Source organism: Aythya fuligula, chromosome 1 (assembly GCF_009819795.1).
Source record: "Aythya fuligula isolate bAytFul2 chromosome 1, bAytFul2.pri, whole genome shotgun sequence".
In the NCBI taxonomy this organism is placed as follows: domain Eukaryota; kingdom Metazoa; phylum Chordata; class Aves; order Anseriformes; family Anatidae; genus Aythya; species Aythya fuligula.
Genome location: NC_045559.1, coordinates 115,627,143 through 115,654,381, shown reverse-complemented (window position 1 = coordinate 115,654,381; position 27,239 = coordinate 115,627,143). Strand labels below are relative to the sequence as shown.

Genomic DNA, 27,239 nt, shown 5'->3' with positions numbered 1-27,239 from the left:
GTCTATGTTAGATCACATCTAGGCAAATAGAGAAGCGATCCTAGGCTACTATAGTTGCTGCTGTGGTACTGCTGGGATGGCACCTTCTCCAGCTCCTGACCTTGTCACTGGATTTTGCATGGCATTTTATGCATGGAGGTTTATTTTTTTCTTATTGTCGTTTGTTTGTTTGTGTTTCTTTATTTGCTTTCGGGTAACTCAACCACTCAAACCAGTTCTCCTTGGTCAGAGCAGAATAATGTCCAGAAACAATGAATTTTGAGTTAGATGATGATCATCATTTGATCAAGAGAGGATAGTCCAGAAGACAACAGCTTTTCAGCAAATGGCAATTTTCCACAAATGTTCCTTGTTCTTTCCATAGTCTCATTCTACAACTCTCTCTTTCTCACATCTCCCCGCTTGTCTGCTTTGCCTGTCAATGCACGAAAAGCAAAACACCCTGTGGCAGACCTAGGGCAATACACATGAAAATTGGCCAGCCAACAGTGAAAGAAGATACAGATCTTTACCTACCCTTGTGGGCAGGCAGGACAAACACCTGTGTGGGCCATTTGTTGCACAGACTGCTGCCCTCTGATGTTTGTCTTGCTGTCCTCTGGAATTTCAGCTGTCAGTGCATGAAGAAATTGGGAGACTACAGTGAATAACCAGTTTAACGTGAGTCAGCAGTATCAGCATTGCAGTGAAGGTAATCACCTTTTGGACTGCGCAAACAAAAATATAGTCCACAAAACACATGAAGTAATCCTTGCAGCGTATTCAGCATGGGTAGGGTCTGCTGTCAATTTTTATGTCCACAGAGGAGGTCATACCTCCACTATGCAAAGGATTATAGGATATAAGGATTACAGAGTATAATTGTGAGCTCCCTCATCAGAAGACCACCTGTATTTGATACTAATTTTTGCTACTCAGTTGAACACTTGCTAAGTCCGATTGCAAAGTACCAGTTTATGACTGGAACAGTAATAATAAAGTATTAGCAGCTTTTGCCTTAGGAGGGTACTGCCATTCTTGTTTCAGACCAAATTTGCACTTGGCCTGTATTAAAGTTATTAACTTTGTCAGGAATTGTCAATAATGGCAGAAAAGGAGCCATTTTTGCAGCAAAGGAAAGCAGATGATTAAAAATTGATCTTGCCATCAAGCTTGTTCTGCAGGGGAGAATTAGAAAGGCCACGCCAAAGCATTTCACAGGCAAGTGGGGCTGCTGCCTCTAGGACAAAAAGAGCACCTGTGCCGCTTTGCAGAAACCTCACATGAACTTGAACTGCAAACTTGGAGGGCTGACATGCTTTCAGCTTTGGTGAAAAAACAGCCTGCGGTTTAAATATTGGACTTGAATCCATATCGACTGCACCAATGATTAGCACACAGAGAATAGCACTCACAGTGCTCATTTCACCAGAATTGAGGGAAACGGTCCTGAGAGTGGGCAGTTAATGATGAAAGGAGTACCTGCAATTCTGTCCTCCAGATCCAGTCATGGAAACTACTCTCTTACTGCCTTTGCAGTTTTGCAGAATGAGGACCTAAATAATCCCTCCCACACCCCAGAATAGTCTTGCCTTGTAGCAATTGAAAAAAAAAAAAAAAAAGTGATTTTTTATATTAGGAGAGGACAGTATCAGAAGAGCAAGAATGGACTATTGATCCTCGTACACCTCTGATTCAACTCTGCTTTTTCTCACAGGCTTGCAGGAACTCCCTATATCCTGAGCATTTTCCCCAAAATATCTTCCCAACAGGGCCTGAGGGAGGAGATCATGAAATGTACCAGCCTCCAGCTGTCAGGCCCAGTCTGTCAATCCTCACGTGAGCTGTTTTGTGGATGGGAATGGGATAACACACCAGGGGCTGGGTGTCAAGATGAGAGATGGGCCAGCAGTAACAACATTCTCCTTAAGATGCTTAAACACAAGGTGAACACTGTTCAGCACCGCGTAGTATGGGACTCCTGATCCTCAACACGAGGATAATATTCCTGTTATAAACTAAGCAAGCCCACTTGGCTGTAATATTTCCTGCAGCAAACCTGAGCCCTGCTCTGGCAAGCAGCAAGGTGGGAGACACAAGCAGCTATGGTGCAATACAGCGGCGATAATAGCACTAGAGAAATGCAGACGCTGTTTTCACTTTGCTTTTCTTTCTTTTTTAAGGCACATGGGGGAAAAAAGGGGGAGGAAAAGGTGCTACTTCATTACATTGAATGGTTTGATTTCATGGAGGTTCCGGTATCTGGTTTTTAACATTTGACCTTGAAGATTGCTCGGTGCAGATTTTGGATCAGAGCTGCCACGTTACATGTGTTTTGTAACGCCTGCTAACAGCTGGAGCAGAACAAGGCCTTTCCTGCGTGCAGGAAGAAACCTCGCAGTCACGAACTGCCTCTCTCAGCAGCTTGTCCCGAGTGCGTGTGTGTGTGTGTCCTGCGTCAGATGCTGTCGTCGTGCAGCCGTGAGTCACTTGTTCAGACCCCACTGCTCCGGGAGAGCAGCTTGGCATCGCCCTGCTGCTTATTCCCCTTCCCCGGGGGAATGTGCACAGGGAGCAGTGGGAAGCCAGGCCACCGCTGCGCTCCCAGCAGAACAGATTTGCATTCGAGTTCAAGCTGCGGGGAGTACATGGTGTGTTGACTAATGCTGCCTCTGTTTCTAGTCCTGTTACCTGGGTAATGGCAATTTCACTTTGTTCTTTTCCTTCCAGCGGTTACAAAGAGACTTTCTACTTTAAATTAACCTTTAAAAGCCTGAAGGGAATTCAGTAAGCTTGCAACCAAACTGCCTAGGTTTTCCATCTAGCATCAGCTCACTAGCAAGACAGTGATAACAGTAAATAGCAAAAAATAGTCAAATGAATACAAAGTACCTAAATAAGAAGGAATAAGACCAGAACCTAAGACTACAGACCATTGTACGAGCCATGCAGTTGTGTGCAAGCCACAGAACGTGGATTTAAGTTTCTGCCAAGGGAGAGCCAGAAAACACAACGCCGTTTTCGACTCATTTCAGACTCTTGCCTAAGTGAAAACAGGATGCTTCATACAAAGATTATTTATTCTGAGGGCCTTTCATCTTCCTAAATTTGGTACTTTAGGATGGGAGGAGAAAAGACAGAACCTTTTATGTAAAAATTACCACCACCACATATTGAAAAACATCCAGCAAGATACTAGCAGGTTTCATAGCAAAGTTTTTTTTTTCCCCTGACAGCCTGCATTAAATACACTAAACTAATACAGAAAAGATGGAAGATGAATAGGCAAAAACTGTAAGTTTTCATCTGGTCCTGAGAGATTCACGAGCTGCCTATTATCAGCAGCAAAGCTCCTTGGCAAACTGTCCATAGCTGGTTAGAAATAATCAGCAAAAATTAAATGCAAGCCCTAAACATGGCAGGAGTCAACTGCAAATTGCTGTGCCTGGCATTTGTATTGTTTTCCCTAGAACTGTGCTCTATTCACTTAAAAACTCGCCTGTTCCACCCAAGGAGCTCTTTCACTGTGCTCTGGAGTATGTGCATGTGGGGAGCAATAGGGTACTTTCTACTCTTGGCAGGCAGCAGTGGTGGAGTTCAAGCCCTCAGTGGCCAATTCTGCAGCCTGTCAACATCAAACAGCATTTTCTTCCCTTTTCCCTAAAGAAAAAAGAGTGTTTTTTCTAAGGAAGAAACACTGGGCGCTCTCTCTTTTCTGTCAGTCCACTTGGAGACAGCGCAGACCTCGTGAATGATTCCTGTTCTTCCTTTCAAAGGGATTAATGACAGGGTGAGACTTGGGGGCTTTCTTTCCAGAAACAAAATCACGCCGTGGCAATACTCCGCAGAGACGAGTACGCAGATTGGATTATACAGGCGTTTACAGTTTCAGCCTTCATTTTACTGCAAATATCTCCCAGATGTTTAGCATGGTGTTAAAGCCAATGAAAACATGGCTCCAGCCTGGAATGAAATCTGCTCCCTACGTTAAGAGGCTGTGGGATTCATTTCCCTGTGGAGCTGAAGTCTTGGCACTTCCACACTTCTCAACAGATCTGGATCAAAGAGGTAGGATTTAATCAGGGATTCTCTCCACATACACAACGGGTTGTGAAGAGCAGAATGATCTCCGTGAGAGCTATTTGGGCATCATGTCCTTCTCTGAGCAGGATCACAGAGAACAGTCAAGACTGGAGTCCAACTAAACCTTGATCAAGCTAATGCTTCAGCTACAGAAAGAAAAGCTAAAGAATTGAGTGCCTGGGAATCTTAGCAGGCTTAACAAAAAAAAAAGGAAGACTTCTCCCTTAAGATCTTGAACTCTAGTTTCAGTCTTTTTCCCTTCTAATGTATTTTTTTTTTTCCTGAGTTTGTGTGCATGCTTTTACATTGAGCATTGCTTTCACCATCTGGTTAGCCCTGTGAGCCTCCCTGGAAGGTCAACCAGCAGAAGAAACAGTGACTAACTTCAACAACAAACATTGCAGGAATGCTAACAGGAGAGAGTTTCCAAGAGTGAAGAACTTACACATAGTGTAAAAAAAAAAAAAAAAAAAAAAAATTATAGTGAGCAGAATCCAAAACCTCCCAGGGCTTTATTTTTATTCTGCAAGACAAACATCTGAAGGAGAAATGTAAACAAGGCACAGCTTAGCCTAGGGACTATTACAGCGCGTTACGTGTTGTGTGTGGAACACTGTAAAATGCCCACAGCGAAGGCACTGGAGGGTTTTTGTTGTTGTTAAAAGCAGCTCTGACATTGGCTACTATCTGCTGGTGTTGAATCCAAAACGCTGTGTGGTAATTCAGAAAACCAGCGTACAATCCCAAAGGAATGATGTCACCATTAAATGTTCTTCTCGGTTTAACTCTCCACGAGGAATCCACGCACAATTGACTTGTAGGAAGGATTTTAAGCCTGTTCTCATCTCCAGGAATAAACATTCAAGACTTCTTACGTAGGAAGGGCTCACAAATCACACCATTAAAATACAAAAATGCTAATGGAGCCAAGCCAGTATCAGAAAGGCAATATGGAGGTGCTAGAGACTGAAGTCTACTTCTCAGAAATAATATAAGCAGCACTACACAGCAGAGTCTGCTCTATGCTTTTCGAAGTCAATTTTTGTAAAATAATTTGATTTCCAAGATGAAATTAACTTAAACAGAGCTCTAAAACATGTTTTTAAAATTTCTTAACTTTTTTTTTTAAAACAAGTTTTCCCACAGGAAGGGTTGTTCCTATTGTTCTAGTTCTGTTGCAGACTATATTAATCTTCAAAGAGTCACTGTATTTCTCCTCGACTTGCACAGTGAGAATCAAATGTAAGATATACCTGTGTTACCTTGCAGAATATTGTGAGGACAGACGTTTTCTACCTTCCTGGAAACATCAGCCAGTCACTGGATCACTGAGATGCCAACCCAGGTCCAACCTGCTTGCACAGATTGCATAAATAAAGAACTATGAGGACACAGCATCCTACAATGATCCCTTGAAGTGTATTTACATTAGGCAGTACAAGCTCCACTGTACTGCACTCCACCAAAGCGACTAAGATCCTACACAACATGAATCACAGAATCATCTAGGTTGGAAGAGACCTGAAGATCATCGAGTCCAACCTCTGACCTAACGCTAGCAGTCCCCACTAAACCATATCCCTAAGCTCTACATCTAAACGTCTTTTGAAGACTTCCAAGGATGGTGACTCCACCACTTCCCTGGGCAGCCTGTTCCAATGCCTAACAACCCTTTCAGTGAAGAAGTTCTTCCTAACATCTAACCTAAAACTCCCCTGGCTCAACTTAAGCCCATTCCCCCTCGTCCTGTCACCAGGCACGTGGGAGAACAGACCAACCCCCACCTCGCTACAGCCTCCTTTATGGAAACAGTTTTTAGGGTGCCCATCTCTTACCTACTTTGGTACCTGCACTGTTGTACCTTTGAAGTACACATTGCACCATATTATTGCTTCAGCTACCGATCTTAATTGCCAAGGACTGATAGTGTTGGAGCTACTTTGCTTCTTTTCAGCAATTGCTTAGCTGCTGCTGTCTTCTCTATGGTGCAATCCCAAAAGCCAGTAGCTCCAGGTGTATCCTATCACAGCCCTACACTACTTCGGACAGAGTCTTCATGGCTTTTGGTTACCTCATACAGCATACAACAAGAGAGAAAGCAGCGTGAACACAAGAAGTTCCTGCTTTCAAACAGGCCCCATATCTTACCCCCCACATTAACAAATTTACCCAAAACACAACATCCACAAGAAAAAAAAATGATTTATTGAATGAGACTAAATGGTCTAATGCTTAGACACCAAACTTGCATTAACAATGCTGTTGCAGAGGTACATAAATGATGCACGGAACGTTTTAATGCATGTAATGAGTCTAAGCACAGGAAATACAAAAAGGGCATTTGATGCCTTCCAAGTCACAAAGCTTTGATAGACTACAAAAGATCTTACATGCCCAACAACCCAAATATAGTTTCAACTTTTTACGTTACTGAATTTTGTGCTTTTGAGTTCTCTTGAAGCTATAAAGAATTATAAACTATTTGAGCTTAAGAAATGCAAAAGCTGATCAGGTTTGTAACATAAATGTAGATAACCATTATAAAATACTGTCTTTTAAAAGGTATGCCAGAAATGTATTTTAACTCATAGAGTGAATGGCAGCTGTAGAATTGGAATAACTCTGAAAAAACTATGAAGAGACATCAAACAGGTTAGATCAGTTTTTCTTTTACTTTTTTCCCCCCTATAAATGCACCTCACCTTACAGTGCCATTGTGTCTGTGCAGTGGGTATCCCAGGTGTTACATTTATCCATTTTTCTTTTCCTTTATTATTATTATTATTTTTTGACTTCAATGTTCATTATAATTTTCACTATGCAAATATTTTGGGTAAATTACTCAATTTAACCCAACAATACCAATGAAACTGAATCAACAGCGTTGGATTTTTGTTTGTGAAGTTGTCCTGAATGAAATTCTAGACACTGCTGAAGACAATACACACTCCACATGCATATGTACAAAACGTTGTATCAGCGTCATGGCACACCATTATGCATAAATCCCAACACACAACCACATCACTAAAATTTTAGCTAAAAAATTGACTGCTATTTCTGCCTGCTCCATTTAGTACCGTGGGCAACAGGGCATTTGGACAAGCAACAGGTTCCAAAGATTCAGAGCCAATTGAAAGAGATTTAGACAATCAGTTAAATACATTTCCATAATAGGTTATAAATAACAAACCAAATCCCAATGCAGCCTGATCCTTGATTTATCTATGCAAACCAGATCCACCTACTGATTGCCTGTGTCTCTATCCTAGGAGGAATATTGCATCTTCAACATACTGCATTTACAGCCATGCACATACAAATTCTTTTATGCGTATTCCACAGACGACTTCTCACCCACAGGACAAGATAAAGGTACAAACATACTTATTGTCTTGTCAGAAAATTTCATTATGCTAATAAACAATGACATTTTAAAGTATGATCAACAATACTTGCTCGAACAGCAGATATCATCAATTTTATCAGATGTATTCTCCAGAGTTCTTTACTGATCAGTTAAACCAATAGAAACTTAAAAAAAAAATCAGTCCTTTATTTATATGAGAAAAGACAAGAGCAAAATGACTTTCTAACACTGATGGCAGTACCACAAATTTAGTGCAAGAAGCAGCATGGATCAGAATTGAGTAACCAGACCAACTAGCAATCTACAAGTACACAAGTATTTTGAAAGAATTCTAGGGGAACTATGAAAGAGTGGTTTCAACCCAGTTGCTTGTGGGGAGTAATCTGTCAGAGGACAATCAGTATCAAAGACTGTTAAAAAGTAGTTTAAAAAGTAGTATTTAAGTAAGCAAATACATTATGCCACAATGTTTAATTTTGCTGGCTGAAGCAGCCAGATGTTTATCAGTTTTAAGACAAAGTAATGATGCAGGCCTACTCCCTCTCTTAAAGGATCCTGGAAGCAGCTGGTGGGAAGTTTGATGAACAGCTAGCTTTGTTCTGGCACCAGGTCGTGCTTTGAAACTGAACTCTAATGTAGAGATCTGCTGCAAAGCCTTTTCTTTATTTGCATAAGCAAAACTTTCAATGAAAGATTTCAAATCTTTCAACCGTATCAGCAGTTCACTTCTGTTTGCTCTCCCCTTTCTCACAGTTCCCCCTCAAAATACATTCATAGACTCTCAGAGAAGTACACCTCATTCTGTACCAAAGAAGCAAAGAAAAAAAAAAAAAAATCAAAGTGTGCACAGCAGTAGTAAGAAATTCCAAATAAAAACTTAATACAAGGAAATGCTGCAGAAAGAACTCCCTTCCGCTTCTACATCAAAGCCAAAACCAAACTGTTCGGGCTGTAGAGTTTCACCCTGTGTTGAGAGGCACCAAAAGTTTGAGAGATGCGTACCCTATAGCCAAGGATGCACTACGCTGATCTAGCTTTACTACAATCAGAAGTTCATTCACTGAATGAGATCTGAGCTCTGGTAAAATGTGGTGATGCCAGCTGCTAGAGAGGGAAATTAGGATCCTTGTGAGACCTTCAGGAAAGTCAGCACTGGGGACAGAGGGGTGGGAGGGAGACCACCTGGAGTCGTATCAAGGATTTCTTTCATGTGAGAGCATTATTTTGGTTACAGTAGAGAGAAGAAGCCAGCTTACAATAAGACAAGTGTAAGTCAGCTTTGGCACTTGTGTTACTGAAAATAATATGGTGAGTGTTCTCAGCTCTACAGGCAGCCCACTGTGATTTGTATCAGTGATCACTCGAGCAGCCAGGCATTTATCATTCCAGAAGAAGCTTGCTCACTTGGGCAAAACTAAGCAAGTCCAGCTGGTGTTAAGCAGAGACGTGAGGTAATCATTATTTCTAGAAGAATCAACAGATGAGAAGGTTGACACGGGAAAAATGATAGGGTAAAACTTGAAGTTACATGAAAAACTAATAGGGTTAAAAATCTGTGTCTTTTTCCTCTTTAAGCCCTATCCAGTGAGAGACAGTTTAACAGTATGAAGTGCAAGTTTTCTTTAACTGGCTCAAAAGTTTCCCAGAACAATCTAACCCTCAACTTTCCTTTACTAAATTCATGGGTCTCTTGGGAATTACATGGACAGAGACCAGACTTTTTCTAGACCACACCTGAGCAGAGATTGGATTTTGTTTCTTTTCCGTTAATAGAAAAAAACAAATATTTCAAGATACAGCTGAAGTGGTGTCAAAATAGCAATGTCCCAGGTCACAACCAGAATCTTGTATATACAATTTATATTAACTTAAAAAAATAAACAAGTTCAAAATACCTCCAGAGAACGTTCTAGTTTAGCAAAATGTTCTGTACAAAAGTAGGCCACATCTGTTGGTTTAAAAGAAGTCCACAGCAGTTGATTTCTTCTTAGCTGGAACAGTAAAGGGTTTCTTCAGCTTCGGCTCTCCTGTTGGGGTACCTGCAGGTGACTTCAGCACTCCGTGACGGGGTTTCTGCTCGGGATTGAAAGCTACACGGGACAGTCCTTCTGGGCTCACCAAGATACTTTTGTCTGTCTTTTTAAATTCTGTCGAAAACCAAGCAAGCGGGTTAAAAGCAATGCAATTCCCAGGTCCAATCGATCAATTATGGAACTGTCCAACCCTGGAAGTTCCTGGTTATCCCCTCCGCTTGTAGATGTGCATTTCTGTTCTTTGTGCAGCTGTGTTATATTAACATAAATACATATACCAAACCCCTCTATTCTGCATTTGAACTTTGTCTATAGCACACGTTGGAGTAAAAAGAGTAGCTAAATGAATACATGGAATAAGTAAATGTCTTGCTACATAGCACAAAAGTTTAACAGGGAAAACTGTCTGCTTACATGTGGGATCCAGAGCAGGGCTGATATTTATCTACTCATTACTATAATAAATCAGCAGCAAACAAAATAAAGTGAAGCTTTGCTATAATACAGCCTGAGCTCATCACATCAACTCCTTTGTTCTAATAAACAGCACTGAGCAATGAAGAACATGAAGTGCATCTGCTTCCTGAGAGGCACCCGGCGTAACGGGAGGCTCAGGAAGGAGAGCTCGTCACTGCTGCGCTGTTTTCAGTCTGCAAGGCTCCATCTGCCAGTCAGTCAAGTAGCACCCTAGATTCACCCAAGTCTAGCATTTTGGGCACAACATCCTGAATTTCAGCGCCTCCTCTGGACAGGAACTTGAGGATGGTTTATAAACCAGTTCATGAACTGTCCACAAGTATGTAGACAAAAAGGGATGAGACCGTGAGAGAGAGGGAGGGAGGGTATGTGAATGTGGACAGCTTCCTCCTTCCTTGGCAACACAAGACACTGTGGAGACACAAAGATGTATTACTCACCAGCAGTCATGTTTTTATTCAAGCCAAAGGTGACTTTTTTGGAGCCGGACGATTGCAGTTTATTCAGCTGGGAAGCAAAATAAAAAGACAGAAAATAAAGTAAGACTTCTGAGGCAACAGTATGAATTCTTCTACCTCCATCCCCTCCAATTCTCTACCACTGAGATACCGCCCTCTGCTACGACAGCACCATTCTTCCAGCTAAAAGCAAACATTGAATGTGCAGAGAAGTGACATTACCCCTAAGGTCCTTACATAATTCAGTAACAAACAACATTTTGTGTATTAAACACACTGGCTTCAATACTCCCATGCCTCAAAGTTCAAAGAGGACTTGAAAAGATGAATGTTAAAAAGGTTTAGAAAAGGAGGCAGTCTTACTGCCTCCAGCTTCTACCAGCTTACTGCTACCAGCTTCTGCAAGTGGGAAGAAACGGAGGCTCAGAGTCCCTTAGCATGACTGAAAGTCAGTTAATGCTTGTGTTTTCTTGTGAAACGAGCAGGTTCAGAATGAGATCCTTTTAACAGAAAGGTATTTTTGAGGTTTGTGTGGAAGGAAGAAGAGACTTTCAAGATGCCTACAACTCATTTTCTGAAACTCTGGAGCCACGTGTGGCTCTGTCTGCAAGGAAATGCAACGGTATTTCTAGGTTTATCTGCTTGTGTCAGGAGATTAACACAGACTGGAAGAGACAGCATGAGTAAGGACGTACACGCACTTAGTTTGGGCGTGTGTTTTAGGAAGAAACCTGTGGCAAGACCTCGCTGCCGTTTGTGAGATCACATTACCTGCATGGAGGCCCTGGTGGCAGAGATGGCGCTTTTGGCTTTCCTGAAGAATACCGGCTTTGGTGAAGTTGATTTTTCAAATTTTACAAAATCGCTTCCTGGTTTTGCCTTCTTTTTCTTCAATGGTGCTAGGGCGGTGCTGCTTTCCTGGGAAGAGGGAAGGGAAAAAATCCTCTCAGCACAAAAGCACTGTAGCTAACTATACCCAGTTAAGTGCTGATGGTGTCTTTTGTTTTTCTTGGCTTTAAGCAAGATCTCTTCCACGGTACCTCTAAATGGAAGAGAGATTCAGCTAATGAACAAATTCATCTTTAGGCTGGGATGGAGACAAAAAAAAAAAAAAGACGACTATGACATCTGTGTACACTCAAGAAATCCAGCAAGTGTATGTTGTTACTGGTTTGATGCCCTCCCCTCAGATTCATAGTGAGTATTGCCATTTAAAGCAACCCTTCTCTCCAGCACAAGGCAATTCTCAGGACCTGCAATGGCAGTGCCACTAACAAAACAAAACGTACTGCTCCAGAGCCTTCCAGCCTGTTGTCTGTGAACTACTGTGAAAGTTTGTTTCCTCCTCCTCCCTCTCAATATTTGAAGTTTTTTTTTTTTTTGTTATAAATATGTTACTCAATTTCTGGGTAAGAGACCAATATTACCTTACTAAAACTAGGAAATAAAACACCATTTCTCAAGCAATTAAAAAAAAAAAAATTGGCAAAGCCTGATTTCTTCCATATTTATTTATCTTATTTAAGCTTCACTCTGCTCACTTAAAACCAGTACTCTCCTTCTCCTGACTCAACTTCCAAAATTACTTTCATGACCCCTCCCCACCCAAAACACACACACACGGCTTCATGGATTGAGCAAGAAACAGCAAGTTCTGTTGTTTCTTTGGAATTACACATGGAAAAACTGGCCCACTGGTTTGTGTACTGACTGACCAGTCAGCCAACAGACTAGTGCTGCCACCCTTTTTGCATTCCCACCTTTTTGCCAAAATGTGCCTTTCGTAAGCATGCTGTAAGCTCAACCACAGACCAGTGCAAATGAATAAATAACCAGGAGAGGCAAAAAAAAACAAACACAACCAAAGACCCACACTGAAAATACTACAAACCTCAGCTACATGAGGTTTTCAGGTGAGTACCTAGCACAGGCTTTAATGCCATTGCATAAGAAGGCGTAAAAATGTGGCAAGGGTGGGGATTTCTGGGAACCTGGTCCTTTTGGTAACAGTACATAATGACATCAGCACGCAAACTGCTCATCAAGTCCCACACTCAGAAAGCTGAAGCCAGGCTTGAAAAGTAGCCTGGCAGTTTGCGAGGAAGGCTGGGGAGTGGGGTGGGGAGAGAGAGAGAGATCTACGTACCTCCTGTCTGCTTTTCTTGCACACAGTCTCCAGAACTCCATTGGCTTCAACAGAGTTTAGCACCTCTTTCACTTTTCTCTTCTTTTTCAGGGTTGCTGCTTTCTGGCTGGAGACCTTCATCCCTTCCAAACTAACCAGCTTTGCCTTTTTCTTCAATTTGACCTTCTTGGAGGGTACGGATTCAGAGTCTGCATCTCTTGACGGCATCCCAGGCAAGCTCTCCTTGTTGGACTTCAGGCCAGTCTGCTGCAAACAGGCATCCCCATTGACCAGGACAGACTCTGCTTTTTGTTTCTTTTTCACAACCTTAGAAATTAGCGGCGTGACAGACGGGCTGACATCCTCTGCCCCGTTGGCATTAGCAGGTCCATTCTGACACGCAGGCTTTGCAGGAACGTTCTGCACTTTTGGATTCGTTTTCTTTGACTGAGTCTTTTTACTCTGTTCCGTGTCAGTCTGACTGCTCTGCACAGAGGTGCTGTGCTTATCTCTGGTGTCAGTTACAACATTTTTGGTCTCGTTCACCTCATTTACTAGCAATTTCTTTTTCTTCCTTTCCTTGTTATTTTCTGACACGTCTCCCTGGTTACACACAATAGATCCAGATGTTTCAGCTGTTCCCTCCTCACAGCTTCCATCAGCTTTTCCAGAATCAGCGCTTAGGCTGTCCCGCTTCTTCCTTTTTTTCCTCCTCTTCTGATGAACCGAGGTCTCCTGCGCACTTGAAGCTTCTTCTTCATCCTTCCCTGAGTCTGCTCCAAGAGGAATACCACACAACACAGACGTGAAACACAAAGGAACTTAGAGCAACTTTAGTTATTCCCCCTGCCCACCCCCAACAGGCACAGCATTTTCCTGCTACCAACCATCACTGAAGTTTTACTATTACAGCTAATCAAGGTTCAGTAATTTGGTGAAATATTTTTGGGTACAATTCAGCATTTGTCCTGTCAGTATACACCATGATGCTAGAGACATTTGCATGTACTTCTTAGAAGTTCTTCACCTTTCCAGAACCTTCCCAAATTCCTGTATTTTAAGTCATTCAATTTCAAGATGACTGTCATATTTGTTTTCCTGCATTAAACAGAAGAGCTCCACGGACTAATGCAAACAACTGCTTCCATTTCTGCCTCCGATCAAAACCAACGTGATCTTTGCCTCAGAATTTGTAATAAAATGTCCACCCCTTTCAAAGAGACCTTAATTTCACATTTAACCTTCTCTGCAATACAATACAGATCAGTGCACTCTGAAGAACAGGTTATGCCATCTTCAGAACAGCTCTGATACTTTGCCTAATCACACAAGTGATTACAGATAGTCTCTCTTCCAAAGGCTGATCTTGCCTTACCTTTTACTTTTTCCAAATTGTTTTTCTCCAAAGGTCTGACAGTTTTTTTCTTTCGCCGTCCCCTGCTGAATGTATCATCATCTTCATCTGTAGAAACTTCTTCAGGAAGATCGTCGGGGAAGATTCCTGTTGAGGATGAAGGATAAGGTACCTGAAAACTACCGGTATTCTTATGTTGCTGTGCATATACAGCATAACTCCCACAGAAGGAAAATCAACTCCCTGTTCCCCATTCAGGCCAAAAGAAAATCATACCAATGGTTCTTATTTAAGTAAAAAATAAATATTTATGGACAAAGCACAGGGCTGGCCAAACTGTGATGAGGATTTGGCCATTTCACCAAAAACATACAGTGTGTCTTAATGAGGTCAAAGGAAAAAAAAAAAACACAAACAAAACATAACACTACAGTATCATAGAATGGAGTCTCTTAGGTTGGAAGACCTCCAATGTCATCAAGTGCACTGCCAAGTCTACCACTAACCCATGTCCCTAAGCACCACATGTACACGTTTTCTGAATACCTCCAGGGATGGTGACTCAACCACTTCCCTGGGCAGCCTGTTCCAATCCCTCACAACTCCTTCAGTTAAAAAGTTTCTCCTAGTATCCACCCTAAACCTCCCCTAGTGCAACCTGAGCCTATTTCCTCCCGTCCTTTCACTTGCTGCCTGGGAAAAGAGACAGACCCCTACACTGCTACAGCCTCCTTTGAGATGGTTGCTGAGACCAATAAGGCCTCCCCTGAGTCCCCTTTTCTCTAGGCTAAATAACCCCATTTCCCTCAACTGCTTCTCCTACGACTTGATCTCCAGATGCTTCACCAGCTTCACTGCCCTTCTTTGGGCACGAAATCCTTGACATACACACTACAAAAAGATTTACAATACATATTGTATGGGGAACATTACATATCATTTAATGAAAAGAAACCATCTCTGTACGCTGCTCAGTCCTTACCTTCTGACAAGTCCTGGAACCTGGAGGTGAGGAGGGAGGGAGAGAAGGAAAACAAGAGTATTACTGATTTAGTACTAATGATAGCAATAGCAGCATAGTGTCACCATACTTTATTATACTTTTCTCAAAATAAGAACAACGTATTTTACACAGGAAAATACAAGTGCTCATTCCAGAAGAGATGTGCCTCGGAAACCCAAAACCTGGAAGTTTTTAGACAAGAGGAATTTAACACTTCTCCTGTACCATGTAACTTGTGTCATATACCATCTAATGTCATCTTGCAACACAATCCAATGTCATCTTGCAGTACAAAGCCACCCAGTGTAGATAAACAGCTGCAGCAGATGTGATATTTCAATAGAACTCACTTTTTGACCAGCCTGTACAGACGCTTTCTGTTACGTGCAGGTATATTTTTCTTGCTCGCCAATTCAAAGAGTTTGTCAGCAACAGCCTTATAATCAAACTGTTGGAGGAAAGTAAGAGACATTTTTTCTTAGTTGGCCTATCATGCAATGAAACTCACATTACTCAATAAAAACTAAAATTACCAACATTTCAAGTAGCAAACACATCCTTTAAACCCAAAGTAATTTTCTCTGTTGAAATTTACACCCCTTCTCACATGTACACTGCCTTTTACAGATGGTTGCTTCTTTAACAGAGCAGTTGAACTTTGTATCACTTCCCAAAACATTTCTAACCTTAATTCCTATTGATGAGAGAAGCCAACCAATTTCAAAACTCCCCAAAATATTTATATACCAGATTTAAAGTATGACACGTCCCAATCCTTGCTTCAAAGCCACAGCTCCGTGAAGAGGATCCAAACGCATTCATGCAGATATTTCAAAAACACTACACTGCACCGGAAGGTCTTGAAAACACAGACTGCAACATGTTACTGTTCTTCCTATGCATCCCATCACCCATTACTTTTGCTCTTACTGTCAATAAAACTTTCGCTGACTGCTTGACTATTCATAGTGATTTGGCTTTTGCCAGACATTCCTGAACTCTTCAAACAGGAAAGGAAGAGCAGAAGGAATGGTAGAGGGGAAGAAGGAATCCATTAAACATGGATTTATTTTCTTATGAAGTACCCAGAGTACATTACATAAATACCAACGTACATTAAGGTAGGAGGGGATAAACATTTTTTAATATGTTTATCCAATTAACACCCTTTATTTCAGTACTTCTTGAAAAGGATCAAAAAAAATGAAAACAGGGAAAGTATTATTAACAAAGAAAGCAAGCAACAAACCTGAAGAACAGGCCCAATAGCATCATCAGCATTTTCATTAACATCCTCTGTTTTTTCAGAGCTCTGCGCTGATTTTTTTGAAAAGCATTTATCTGCTGCAATAAAAAAAGAATGAATATTAATGTTTAGTTTGTAAAAACAGACATGCCAAGCACAGCTCTCATATAGGTGCGTTTTTCTTCACAGTATCTTGGAAATCTGTACCGATTTAACTACTTTATGTCACCATTAATGCATTGCTTGTGTATTGCTTATCTGAGTGCTTCTGAATCATCTCTGTACCAAAGCATATCTTTATTCAAAACATTCCTGCTTGGCCTTTTCTTCCCTTTTCTAAACTTTAAGCCCTCACAGGAAGCCAAAACCACATCTTCAAAAAAAAAAAAAGGTTCTGAATATCCAAGAGCCAAAAGCAAGACCAGATTATCTCCCACTGTTGTGGAAAGCTGATTCTTGTTTGGTTTAACAGAGACCGCTCACATTTGTGATGTGTTCTAGAGGAACCACTCTGTTTAAGCTTATCTGAGGGGATCAAATCACAATTACCCATCCATCACCCTCTCAACGTGGGCTTGAGTGGTTCAGAACAGAAATGTATTCCTAAGAAGCAGAATTTTTGTGATCCTAGTATTACCAAGGCCACTTAGAATTTTCTCCTCACCTTTGGTTTTAAGCACCTCATCATTTCCGTGTTCATCGTCGTCAGACACGCCTTCCCCATCGCTGTCACTGCCCAGTTCTTTCATTAGGTCCTCAATGGCGTAAGGGGACTGATCCACAATGACTTCAAGGATACCACCGGCTACAGCATGCATCACGCTATGACTGTATTAAAAGAGAGTAGAAATGAGAATGGGAAGGCAGAAGCATACAAACCCTACCTTCTCATGTTCAAAAAAAATGGAAATTTGGGGGACATAGGGAAAATGTGTAAGAAGGAAGAATGTAGAAGGGCATCTAGCTCTCCAGATAAGGAAAGTGAAGCTGGTACTTCCTAAACAGCAGGTCTTTAAATTGAAATAATCATAGGTGAGTAGGTGTCCTGCCAATGTTCCCCTCTTAAATTTCACTGTTTTTATATACTGCTTTACACTACATTGCAGCAACAGAGAAATCTAACCAGATCAGCTGCACTATGCATTTTAAAAACAAAACTAACCAACAGATATATATTTTTTTAATAAATCCATAATGGTTATTTGTAACTTTGATAAACATCAGTTATCTTCAAACGACTGTATACACAGTAAAATATCTTTCTTTCTCTACATTCTGAAGTTACACTATGTAGTCTTCTTTAACCTGTTTATTTGGACGCAGAGCATTGTTGCAGAATTTCTTAATTCTTAAGAAATACTTATCCTCGCATTAAACTTACTCCTTTGATTTGGCAACAAACTTGCAGAAAGGTTCAATGAACTTGAGATTCTGGTCTGCTGTGAGCTGTATGATTAGAAAAAAATAATTAGCACAGGAAATATTATACATGCACACTCAAATTCCTTCAACGTTTGGTGTGGCAGGAAATTATTTTTTTAAGAAATTATGTCAGTCTTTCAGCACGCTAATTCCAACCAAGGGGAACATCCAGTGACTTTTTCTTACCACTGCTACCACTAACTTCCAGATGCTCCCTGGAAGCATTGTAAAAATGCTAACTGCTTTGCAAACTTTAACTTTCTGAGTAGAGGAAGTATGATGAGGCTTCTTATTTCAGAAATGGAAAAGTGAGGCCAAGAAACCTTGAATTGTTTGATGCTCTTTCACAAAGAAAGCCCACAGTGTAAACATGAGTAAGATCTGTGTTTCTCTTAACCTGACAGCCTAGACCAAAACACTGTCATTTAAAATACTACTAAAGACCCCTCCCTCAACTCAATTTATAAACGCTGCCTGTGATTTCAAGTAGTCTACAAGTCTAAGTCCCCACGGTCACTTGAAGTGGCTTAGCCATGGACTGAGAGCTCTATTACTAGGGAGCTGCAGACATTATTTATGCTCCAAGACCAGATGCTTTTCTTGTGGAGCCCTCTCTCTCACTCCACAATCTAGAGCAACAGAAGTCGCAGGCAGGATACCTTGTGATACTGACTGCAAAAGGATACTAGTGGAAAACTACTGACACTTTCAGCCACTTGGTATGATAAGTATCAGATGCCATAAACAAGGAGAAAAATGAGCCTGAAACTAAGCATGAGGCAGCAAACAGCTCAGCCTTGTAGACTAACAGGAGAAACACTCGTAAGAGAAGTCAGTAACAACAGCTGCAGCAACAGGCTTTCAGCTGCTGCAAAACTCTACAGCATCTACCAAAATTAAGGGCACCTGAAACAAAAGCAGGCAGCAATCTACAGCAGAGAAAGACAGTTGTGATCAGCAAAACAACTCGATTTAGAGGGTAACTTGCTTACTGCACAGGTCTGACAGCAACAACAACAAAAAAAAAAAAAACAACAGACCTTTGAAAGCTTATTTTCCTCCTCTATTTTGGTGTATTAGAGAATCAGCCAAGAGCAGGCTTTGTGTCAGTCTTTGCGAAAGCAAGGACTAGCAAACATGTTTGTGCAAGGGAAAAGAATTTAAGTCCATTCTGTGAAACAAACAAATGAGAATGGTAAAACTCTTTGACTGCTATTTCCAACCTCAATTTGGAGAGGATATCAGTAGTCAGGAACCTGAAACTACTATATTACTACACTTTGTACTCTAATACTACTCGCTTTGTACACTAATACACAAAAACTGTGTTTCTTCTGAAGTGCTGAATGCCACAGTTGACATTAATCAGGAAGAAAATTAAGACATGTTCTAACCTCCTTTGCACCAACTTTAGCCAATTCTTGAAGATAGATGTCAATGAGATGGAACTTTATTCCGTTGGGAGTATTGCTGTCCGGGTCCATAACTTCTTTCATTAATAGCTGCAGTAATAGTTCTCTTAGACTACAAAAAAAAAAAAAAAAAAAAAGGGAAAAAAAAGAAAGAGCAAGATATTCATATTCAATTGCTCAGATTCTGTTTGCTTTGAAAACAAACTCTAGCCATTCCCAGTTTTATCAGTTCTTAAGATGGCTGTTCAACAGCCGCAAGAAATAAATCCAGTGATGAATTTTCACATCTTGAAAACCAATTAAATAATTCATCCATAAATAGAACACCTTACATTCTAGAGTATTTTGTAGCATTACAATCCAGCACAGTTTGCTGCAGTGGAAATGATGTTTTTAAAATTCACACTTTAACACGGACTGAACTTTACTGTCCCACATGGTTGATGGATAGGATGAGGGCTTCTGCCATTTGAGCAGGGCATTTCTAAAGCCCCAGCTCACACATTTCATCCTTGATAGGCAACACCTACCACCCACTGTTTTACAAGACCATTTTCATTTTGGTGTGCACCCGACAGTTAAATTTTAACACTGATCCTTCTCAAACTCATTTCAGCTGTGCAGACTTTGCCTGCATTGAAGCATACTATCCACTGTCCCTTAGAGCAAAACATTTACACCAAAGAACAGATTGCAGGCTGTCAGGTGTGAAATGTCATCATCCCAAGAGCTCACGCCAGAAGTGATTGAGCTGTAAGGGCTGTGGCTCTGTTCAGTAAGTAACTTCTGGACTACCAACAAATACTTCCCACTGCTGGAATCACATGGCTCAAAAAGACATGCTATCACACCAAGCTGGGGGAAGTGTCGATCTGCAGGAATGTAGGAAGGCCCTGCAGAGGGACCTGGACAGGATGGGTCGATGGGCAGAGGCCAAGGGGATGAGGTTCCACATGGTTAAGTGCCAGGTCCTGCACTTTGGCCACAACAACCCCACTCAGTGCTACAGGCTTGGGGCAGAGTGGCTCAAAAGCTGTGCAGAGGAAGGCCAAAGGGGAAATGTGGATCTTGAGCCCCCTCACTCTGCAGCGAGAGGAATTTGTGATCTTCTCTTCCCACACTGCCTCCCCTCATGAAGAGGGACCTCCAGGCCATACCTCCAGTGAAGCTGGAAGAAGGCAGGCTAAGTAATGACACTTTGTCAGAGATCACTCTGTGTGACCACGTCTCGGCCATGGAAATGTGTGTGGGAAAGAGTACTGGCTTTGTCAAGCCTCCTCCAGTTCCTTCCTCCCACACTTTCTGTTGCTTTTTAAGGAGCACTTTTAGCTCTCCAACCTGTGGTCATTTACCCAATACCAAATTAAGGTAAAACAGAGGGGATGACAGGTACTTCAGCGTTGCATTCCCTTCTGTTTCCATGACATCACACATACATGCATCTGCATTCCAGAAAGAATGAGAGATAAAGGATAAACTTAAAGTGCTTGATGATAAAGGATAAACTTAAAGTGCTACAATTAAGAGACTTAAAAGCTCTTCATCAGTTTAAATGCATCTTAGAGATTCTCTAAACAGAGCAAGATGCCTGCAATTACTTGCCATTTGATAGGATACGGAAGAAATACAAACAAACTCACTGATGTAAACTGGCTCCCTGTTGTATACAATTCAGTAGTAACTTCCAGTTCAGCCTCATGAAAAGGCAAATCACCATGATCAAACAGAGTGAAATAAAAAAAAAAAAAAAAGAGAAGAGACAGAGCTAGTGAGAAACATACTACAACCAAGAATAAATTCCTTTTCTGTGCTTTCTGGGACGCTGACTCAGTCTAATCTCTCCAGAGATGATGTTCCACTGCTAACTCTTTTGGCTAAGTAAAAAAAGATTTGGCAAACCCCATCATATATTTGTAGGTCTCGTATTTCAAGACTCCCTTATTTCTAAGCTATGTATCGTAAGAGATCCAGAGAACCACTGTGCCTTAGTGCTAAGACTTCCTGACAGCGCCATCTGCAGAGAAAAAGGATCTATTAAATGTAGATAAGAAATAAATTGGGTAACTTCACCATGAAGAAATTACATTCAGAAGTCTGCCTACCTTTCATCCCAGCCATTTCTTTTCAGCACTTCGAAAGATTGCCTCAAAATCAGACGGATTAGCTGCAAAGTACAAAATCTGTTACACGCGTTCATAAAGAGTTGGTGTGCTGTAATAGGAATAGATTTCTTTGTAAAGCTCTTCATAGTAGAAGATGAAAAGCTTCCTCCCCCAAACATTGACAGACTTGTCTATTATGTCAAGCTACAGATGGATGCAGCGAGGCTCCAAAGACAATAAACTATTCTCATATCGTGAGCCCAGCAAAATCAATGACTGTCTCTACCATACAGCTTTCTCCTGCTCCATCACCCTGATTTCTTCATTAAGTGCTGCCAAGTCTAAAAACCCACAACTTCAGCTGGAGGCAACAATAAAGACAGATTATAACAATAATCATTTAATTGACTGGAACCTTTCGCTAAGAGACAGCCACATGTAAACCAGCTACATTAAACTGGCTCAGAACACTTACTGAGTTACCTGCTTTCTGCTAACACTGAGCAAAAAAAAAATACAGCAGCAACTGTGCCTGCAATTAGCTTCTTTCAAATAAAAAGATTACCTTGATTTCATTCTCTACAAAGGCAGGTCTTTTAAGAGTGTTCTTTCACTGATTTTACTGTCTTTTAATACAGTGTTTCCTGTAGAAAGAACTGATAGCTGAACTTACTACAGTGGGTGCATTACTGATGGAAAGTCGGTGTTCTAGTGACAACTGCTTTTTTATATAGGGTCATAAAAGTCTTTGAATAGTGTGATCTAAATTATTGATGCCGATGCAGTGTCCACCTAGACAGTATTAATACGTAGTGAGGGCACTTATGCAAGGAAATAGCTTCCTCCCTAAGAAGCTTTTCCCAATGAAAATCCATGAGAAGTATTACTGTTATAAAGGAAGGCAAGCAAAAAAGCACTAATGGCATGACAAATAATTACTTTAAGATCTTGGACAGTGACTGAAAGCTTTTAGAACAAGTGTCTCGCAATGCATCACGAAGATAGTCACTTATCTTCTCTTACAATATACATAAATGCACGTACAAAGCTGTCTTCCAACACACCACCACCATTTCCACCAGAAAAGATCTACAAGTGAGCTAATTAGTATTACCATATAATACTTATCAAGACGCAGATTGTCTATCCCATTCCATTCACGGCTCATAGTTTGCCAAAAAGTCTGAATGAACAAGTGTCCTGTAAGAAAATAAGAAAAAAAATTCATCAGCACATCTGGCACAAGAGTTTCTTTCACTAACCTAAAAATCTCAAGGAGTCACTTCAACATGAGGAAGAGATGATTTTTTTTTTTTCCTGGGGATTTGCCCAAGGATTGGGATAGAGCTAAGGGAAGACCTGTTTGAGATGAGTACAAGGACAAGTTGATTAAACTTCAGAAAAACACCAGAAAAGGCACACAGCTGCTTTTAAAGGTGAGTGCAGCTATGGGGAGAATTATAATAAAAGAAAATTCCTGAGCTTTGTATATGTACGTTTTATGTTATATATGCAAAAGTTAGAGCAAAACACCCATTCTGCACTCATGTCTACCCGTGCTAGTTTTGGCATTGACCAAGCACTGTATTTCACGTGCAGTTTGTACACTTCACAGCTCATGAAACAAGGTTGGTTTTGAGTACGATATACCCAGAACAAGTAGCTGCAGAATGGCAAAGTAAGGGGACAAGTTTGCTTCGCCTGTGAAATCTCTCCTTTATTGCACTGGAGGTACAATGCTTCCCCTGGAACAACCAGAAACAAACTGTATCTGATTCAGGGCATAGATGCTTCCCTTAATGCAATCACACATTCCAGATGGACAACAAACAAAGGAAAAAACAAGGAACCACCCGTATCTTGCCGTCTCTATTCTGGGACTGTGATAGTGGGCTTAAAATGAGTCAGATAATGAAATAGTACTTACGAGCCTCTGTATTCTGAATCACGTGGATAAGCTGTGCGATGTTATTTGCAAGTTCTTCCTAAAAGTACGTAAATACAGTTAGTAGAGCATGTTTCAGAGCTTGGTCTCCTCACTACACATTCAACCAGAAAACAGCAAGTATGAATAGAAAAAAACATCCCTCAAAATTAAGAAATATTCTCTTAGCAGCTGCTTTAGCACCATTGCTGTCCTTCCACTGGATTTAGGTCCATTTTAAGAAAAGAGTCAAGGCTATCAAGCCCTGTTCGTTTATCAGGTCTCTGCACAAGTCATCCTTTTGGTAGCAGACAAAACTAAATTGGGAGGTGAATAATCCAGTGGATTTGAATTAGCAAATGCTATGAAATCCCAGGGGTACTGTTTTAATGTAGGTTACTTGTAGGTGGAGAACTCTGTACTACTTATGAGATAAACCTTGTTCAGGGAAAGAGACAACTGATTTGAAAACTGGTTAAGTGAGGTTACCAAGACTCGGTAGTTCGAAACTGTTATCTTTTGAAAGCAGGCAGACGAAGTGGAGGAGGAAGCAAAAACTGTAGTGTAGGAAGTGCCCGTGCCACCAAACTCTTCATAATAACAAAAGAAAAGGAAGTTTGAAAGTTTTGAACTAGACTTACTGAAGGTTACATGTACATTGAAGTTACAGTTAAGGGCAACCTGCTGCTACTGCTGTAGTCCCACCAAATCCATGCACTTCATAACTACGTGTATTTCATTTGGAAGGAAAACAGCTACACCTGCCTTGGAAAGGGTGATTGCAAGCACCACACCATTTAGGCTTCTGTTCGTGTGACAAGGATCACAGAATTGGTCACCTCTCCTGCACACACCACATATGAGCAGTAGGGGAAGAAAGAAAAGTGTGCAAGATGCACCACGGCCATTTTCACTATTGTAAATTAGTATGTTTTAGGAGACCCACTCAGGCAAACATAAAAGCAGTTACTATACCTGCAGCAGAGGTTTATCCTGCATCCACATGCAATAGAACAGCCCCTTCCATATTTTTAGCAGTTCATCCTGGCTGAAGCCACCTGTGGAATACAAGAAGATTGAATGAAAATGAAAAATCCACCAAATTTCCACCCACGTGCTTTCAAGCAGTAGTCTCTCTTCCCTGCTCTCCTTCACTTTTGCTATATTTTCTTAGCCAAATGTTGATTCCCACCGTAAGCAGACTAACTGGAAGGCCACTCGGCATAGTTTAGTCATTCCATGACTTTAGGCTTCTATCTTGTGCCAAAGTAACAAAGATTTCAAAGAAATCATAGATGAGATGTGGCTTCATTAGATAGTGTATGCTTCTGACAGTCAACAAATTTCCCTCTACACTAAGATGCATAATCAAAGAGCCTGAGCAACTGTAATGAAAATCTTTCCATTGCATTTAGTCCTGATGGTACAGTATCACCTGAATTTTAACAGCAAAGATTATTTTCACTACAAACAGTGTAAGAATTCACATTGCAGCCAAAAGCACACATTACAGACAGAAAGTACTACCTGAAAAGAATGCTTTAAAAACCAATTAGAGATCTCAAGTACATTTGCGAGAATTTTAACAGCATACAAAGTAGCTGCAAAAACCTACCAGAGCTATTTTCAAGCTACAGCCTGTTGTTAGATCCAAACTGAGCATGTTCTCCTGGAAACAAGTCATCTGAAAGCAATCATCACTACTGCACCACTCTTTACTCAGACAAAAAACTGTAAACATCTTAGTTAAATCATCTACAGTCACGCTTAGTTAAAAAGAAAGGAAGTAGAGGTGGGGGAAGGTATATGTAAAATACATGCGGAGGAAGCAGTACGCCTACTAGTATTAATTAAAAGTTTAACTTGGATTTGTCAGTGATGTTAAGATTAAACATGATGCCATTTGATTCACTGATTTAATATTCACTTTTTTTTTTTTAACAGATCCATATGCTACATATGTAGCAGTAAGAAGCATTAACTCTATAGAGGCATTAGATATTAGGCTTATTGGGACATCGGCTTATTAGGCAGGGACATCAGCTTCTATCTATAAAGATGGCCCAAGAGACTTTGTCTCAGGAACATGGGCTTCCCACAGGGTTGCTTTTCAGACACTGCGGGCTTTTAAAAGTGTCCTAGGCGGCCCTTTGTCATCTTGACAAAGCACCCTGACCAAATTGGTCCAGAGCATGTTCCTTTTCCCAGCCACTCAAAAAGTACTTTTTAAGACTGTTTTGTTTTTTTTTTTTTTAAATTTTATTTTTCCATTTTGCGAGCCCTGCCGTCACCATCCACTGCTGGCAAAAAATCATTCTGACAAGGTTATTTTAAAATCTCAGCCTAAATGCAATGCACAAAACTGAAGGCCTTCTTTACCTAAAAGGTACCTTGAGAAAGTTTGGCCTTCATGTCTGGACTGTAACTCTGTCCCTATGTACAGCGTGGGAGCTTGTAATCACTCATAAGTGACCACTGAAAACATGCTACCTTAATGAAAGTCTTGTTAGCATTTCTGTTTGGGAGTTATTCTGGTTTGACAATGCTAGTTAAAATTGTTGATTTATCGTAGATAATCTCCAAGGACCCACACAAGCTTATTTCAGTGGGAATGGTACACTTACAAATCCTTTACAGAACTGGGCTCAAGTAAACACAGCTAGCACTTAAACACACCTCACAATCTTTCCTCTTTTAACACATTTACTCTTACTGTTCTTTCACCAACTCATTTACTAATTTCTCTATACAAGATATTAGACGATACCAGCAAACGTGGCCCTCCAATCCAGCACACCTTTCCTCTTTCAAGGCATGGACTTGGAGAATGAATTAACATGAAAAAAAAAATTAAAATGAACATTTCTGAGGAATAACATGCTCATCCAAGCTCAACTGCACACAAATAAGGACTTCAGCTGTTCTGTACCTTCTCCAGAAGGTAACTTCTTTAAAATCAAGTAAGGAAGGCTCTGTCTCTTCAAACCTTCCCCAGCATGGCCTAGCATGGGCCATACTGAACAGTCCTTGGCTTGTGTTCTGTCTACCTGTGAAGGATCTGACTGGAGCGAACACAGCAGGAACTCTACCCCCTCTTTGAAAAGACAGCAAATTCTCGATTGTTTGAGTTCAAGTGTCTTGCTGGGTTACCTGACATGACCCTTGTCTCTGGCAGAACCCTGCCTGGATATAAACCCGCTCATTAATAACTTAAATCTCTCTGCAACATAATACTTTCTCTGCAAGTCTGAAAAAGTTAACTTAAATTTTGATATTACCGGCCTACACAGCACCTCAGAGCAAGTCAATCTAAAAGCACTGGAAATTAAGTCACCCTGGTTCCCCAGTTGTTTGCCTTTCACGGCAGGTTAACCTTAACATGCAAAAGGCTGACACTCCAACTCACGGTTTCCCCGTGTTAGTTTCCTAATATTTTAAGGCATTAGCTGAATATGCAACCTCTTCCCTCAGTTAGGGTGCTCCTCTCCACCTAGCCAAACACACACTCAAGAGGAATTTGTGCTTTGTGGTAAGATGTGCAGAGAAGTATGGAATACAGAGATGTCATATCCAGCATAAGACGTCTCCAGAGCTAAAAACAGATGGAAACTTTGGAAATATGTAGGGGGGAATACCCATGTACACGGGCTTGCTCATACTAATCCCTAGGCATCCCCTAGTTCTATGGTGACTGCCAGAAATGGGATGAGCTGCTGGCCTAGCCCAGTAAGGCTGCTCTTACGTGCTCCTCTCTCTGTTAAATACGGCTAATAGCTCAAATATTTATGGGAGAGGGAAGAAATAGCACGTTCCTCAGCGTCTCTGCAAGGATTTAGGTTGAAACAAGCCTTCCAGCTGAGCTCTTGGTGTCTAGACAGGTCTGGGCAGCCACGCGGGGCTCCACGTGGGCCAGCAGACCCCTAAATTAACAAATATATAAATTAAAAAAGAATAAAAAGGGAGAAAAAAAAAATAAAACACAACCCCAAGCCCGCACAAGCGACCCGAGCTCCCCCTTCCTCCCCCCCAGTACCGTCGGGGCGCTGCGTGCGGCCGCTGATGTAGCCCCGCAGCTTCTTGACGGCGCGGTCGCGGATGCGCTTCTCGTTGGCGGCCAGGCGCTGCGCGAACTGCACCTCGGGCGCCGGCACGGCGGCGGGAGCCATGGCTCAGCCCGGCCCTGCACAGCCCGGCTCGGCTCTGCCCGCACGCTGCCAGCCGCGCGGTGCCGGCCCGGCCCTGCACAGCACG

The 27,239-nt window shown here is 41.3% G+C and overlaps 1 protein-coding gene across 2 annotated transcripts; it reads right to left on the bottom strand.

Annotated features, from left to right (window-relative positions):
- Positions 1–6,244: 6,244 nt before the first annotated feature.
- Positions 6,245–27,162, bottom strand: RRP1B (ribosomal RNA processing 1B). Of its 2 annotated transcripts, none has more exons than XM_032194931.1 (16): positions 27,022–27,162; positions 23,964–24,046; positions 22,992–23,049; positions 22,179–22,264; positions 21,065–21,126; positions 18,945–19,074; positions 17,510–17,574; positions 16,793–16,956; positions 16,132–16,226; positions 15,233–15,330; positions 14,862–14,881; positions 13,901–14,026; positions 12,547–13,298; positions 11,172–11,318; positions 10,383–10,449; positions 6,245–9,579 (listed from the first exon to the last, which is right to left on the bottom strand). In XM_032194931.1, the coding sequence occupies exons 1-16, from the start codon at positions 27,152–27,154 to the stop codon at positions 9,389–9,391; spliced, it is 2,277 nt and encodes a 758-aa protein (XP_032050822.1). In that variant the 5' UTR covers positions 27,155–27,162; the 3' UTR covers positions 6,245–9,388. The 2 variants fall into 2 exon arrangements, with proteins under 2 accessions (XP_032050822.1, XP_032050831.1); XM_032194940.1 differs by having other exon boundaries at positions 16,132–16,223.
- Positions 27,163–27,239: the final 77 nt, after the last annotated feature.

Excerpts from the sequence above, each read along its gene's own strand:
- RRP1B (XM_032194931.1), bottom strand. The coding sequence starts at position 27,154 with ATGGCTCCCGCCGCCGTGCCGGCGCCCGAGGTGCAGTTCGCGCAGCGC. Across the intron at positions 17,575-18,944 it reads CTAAAGTTGGTGCAAAGGAG|CTCACAGCAGACCAGAATCT; the intron begins GTTAGAACATGT and ends CTAATCATACAG. Across the intron at positions 13,299-13,900 it reads CAATTTGGAAAAAGTAAAAG|ACTCAGGGAAGGATGAAGAA; the intron begins GTAAGGCAAGAT and ends CTCTTGGAGCAG.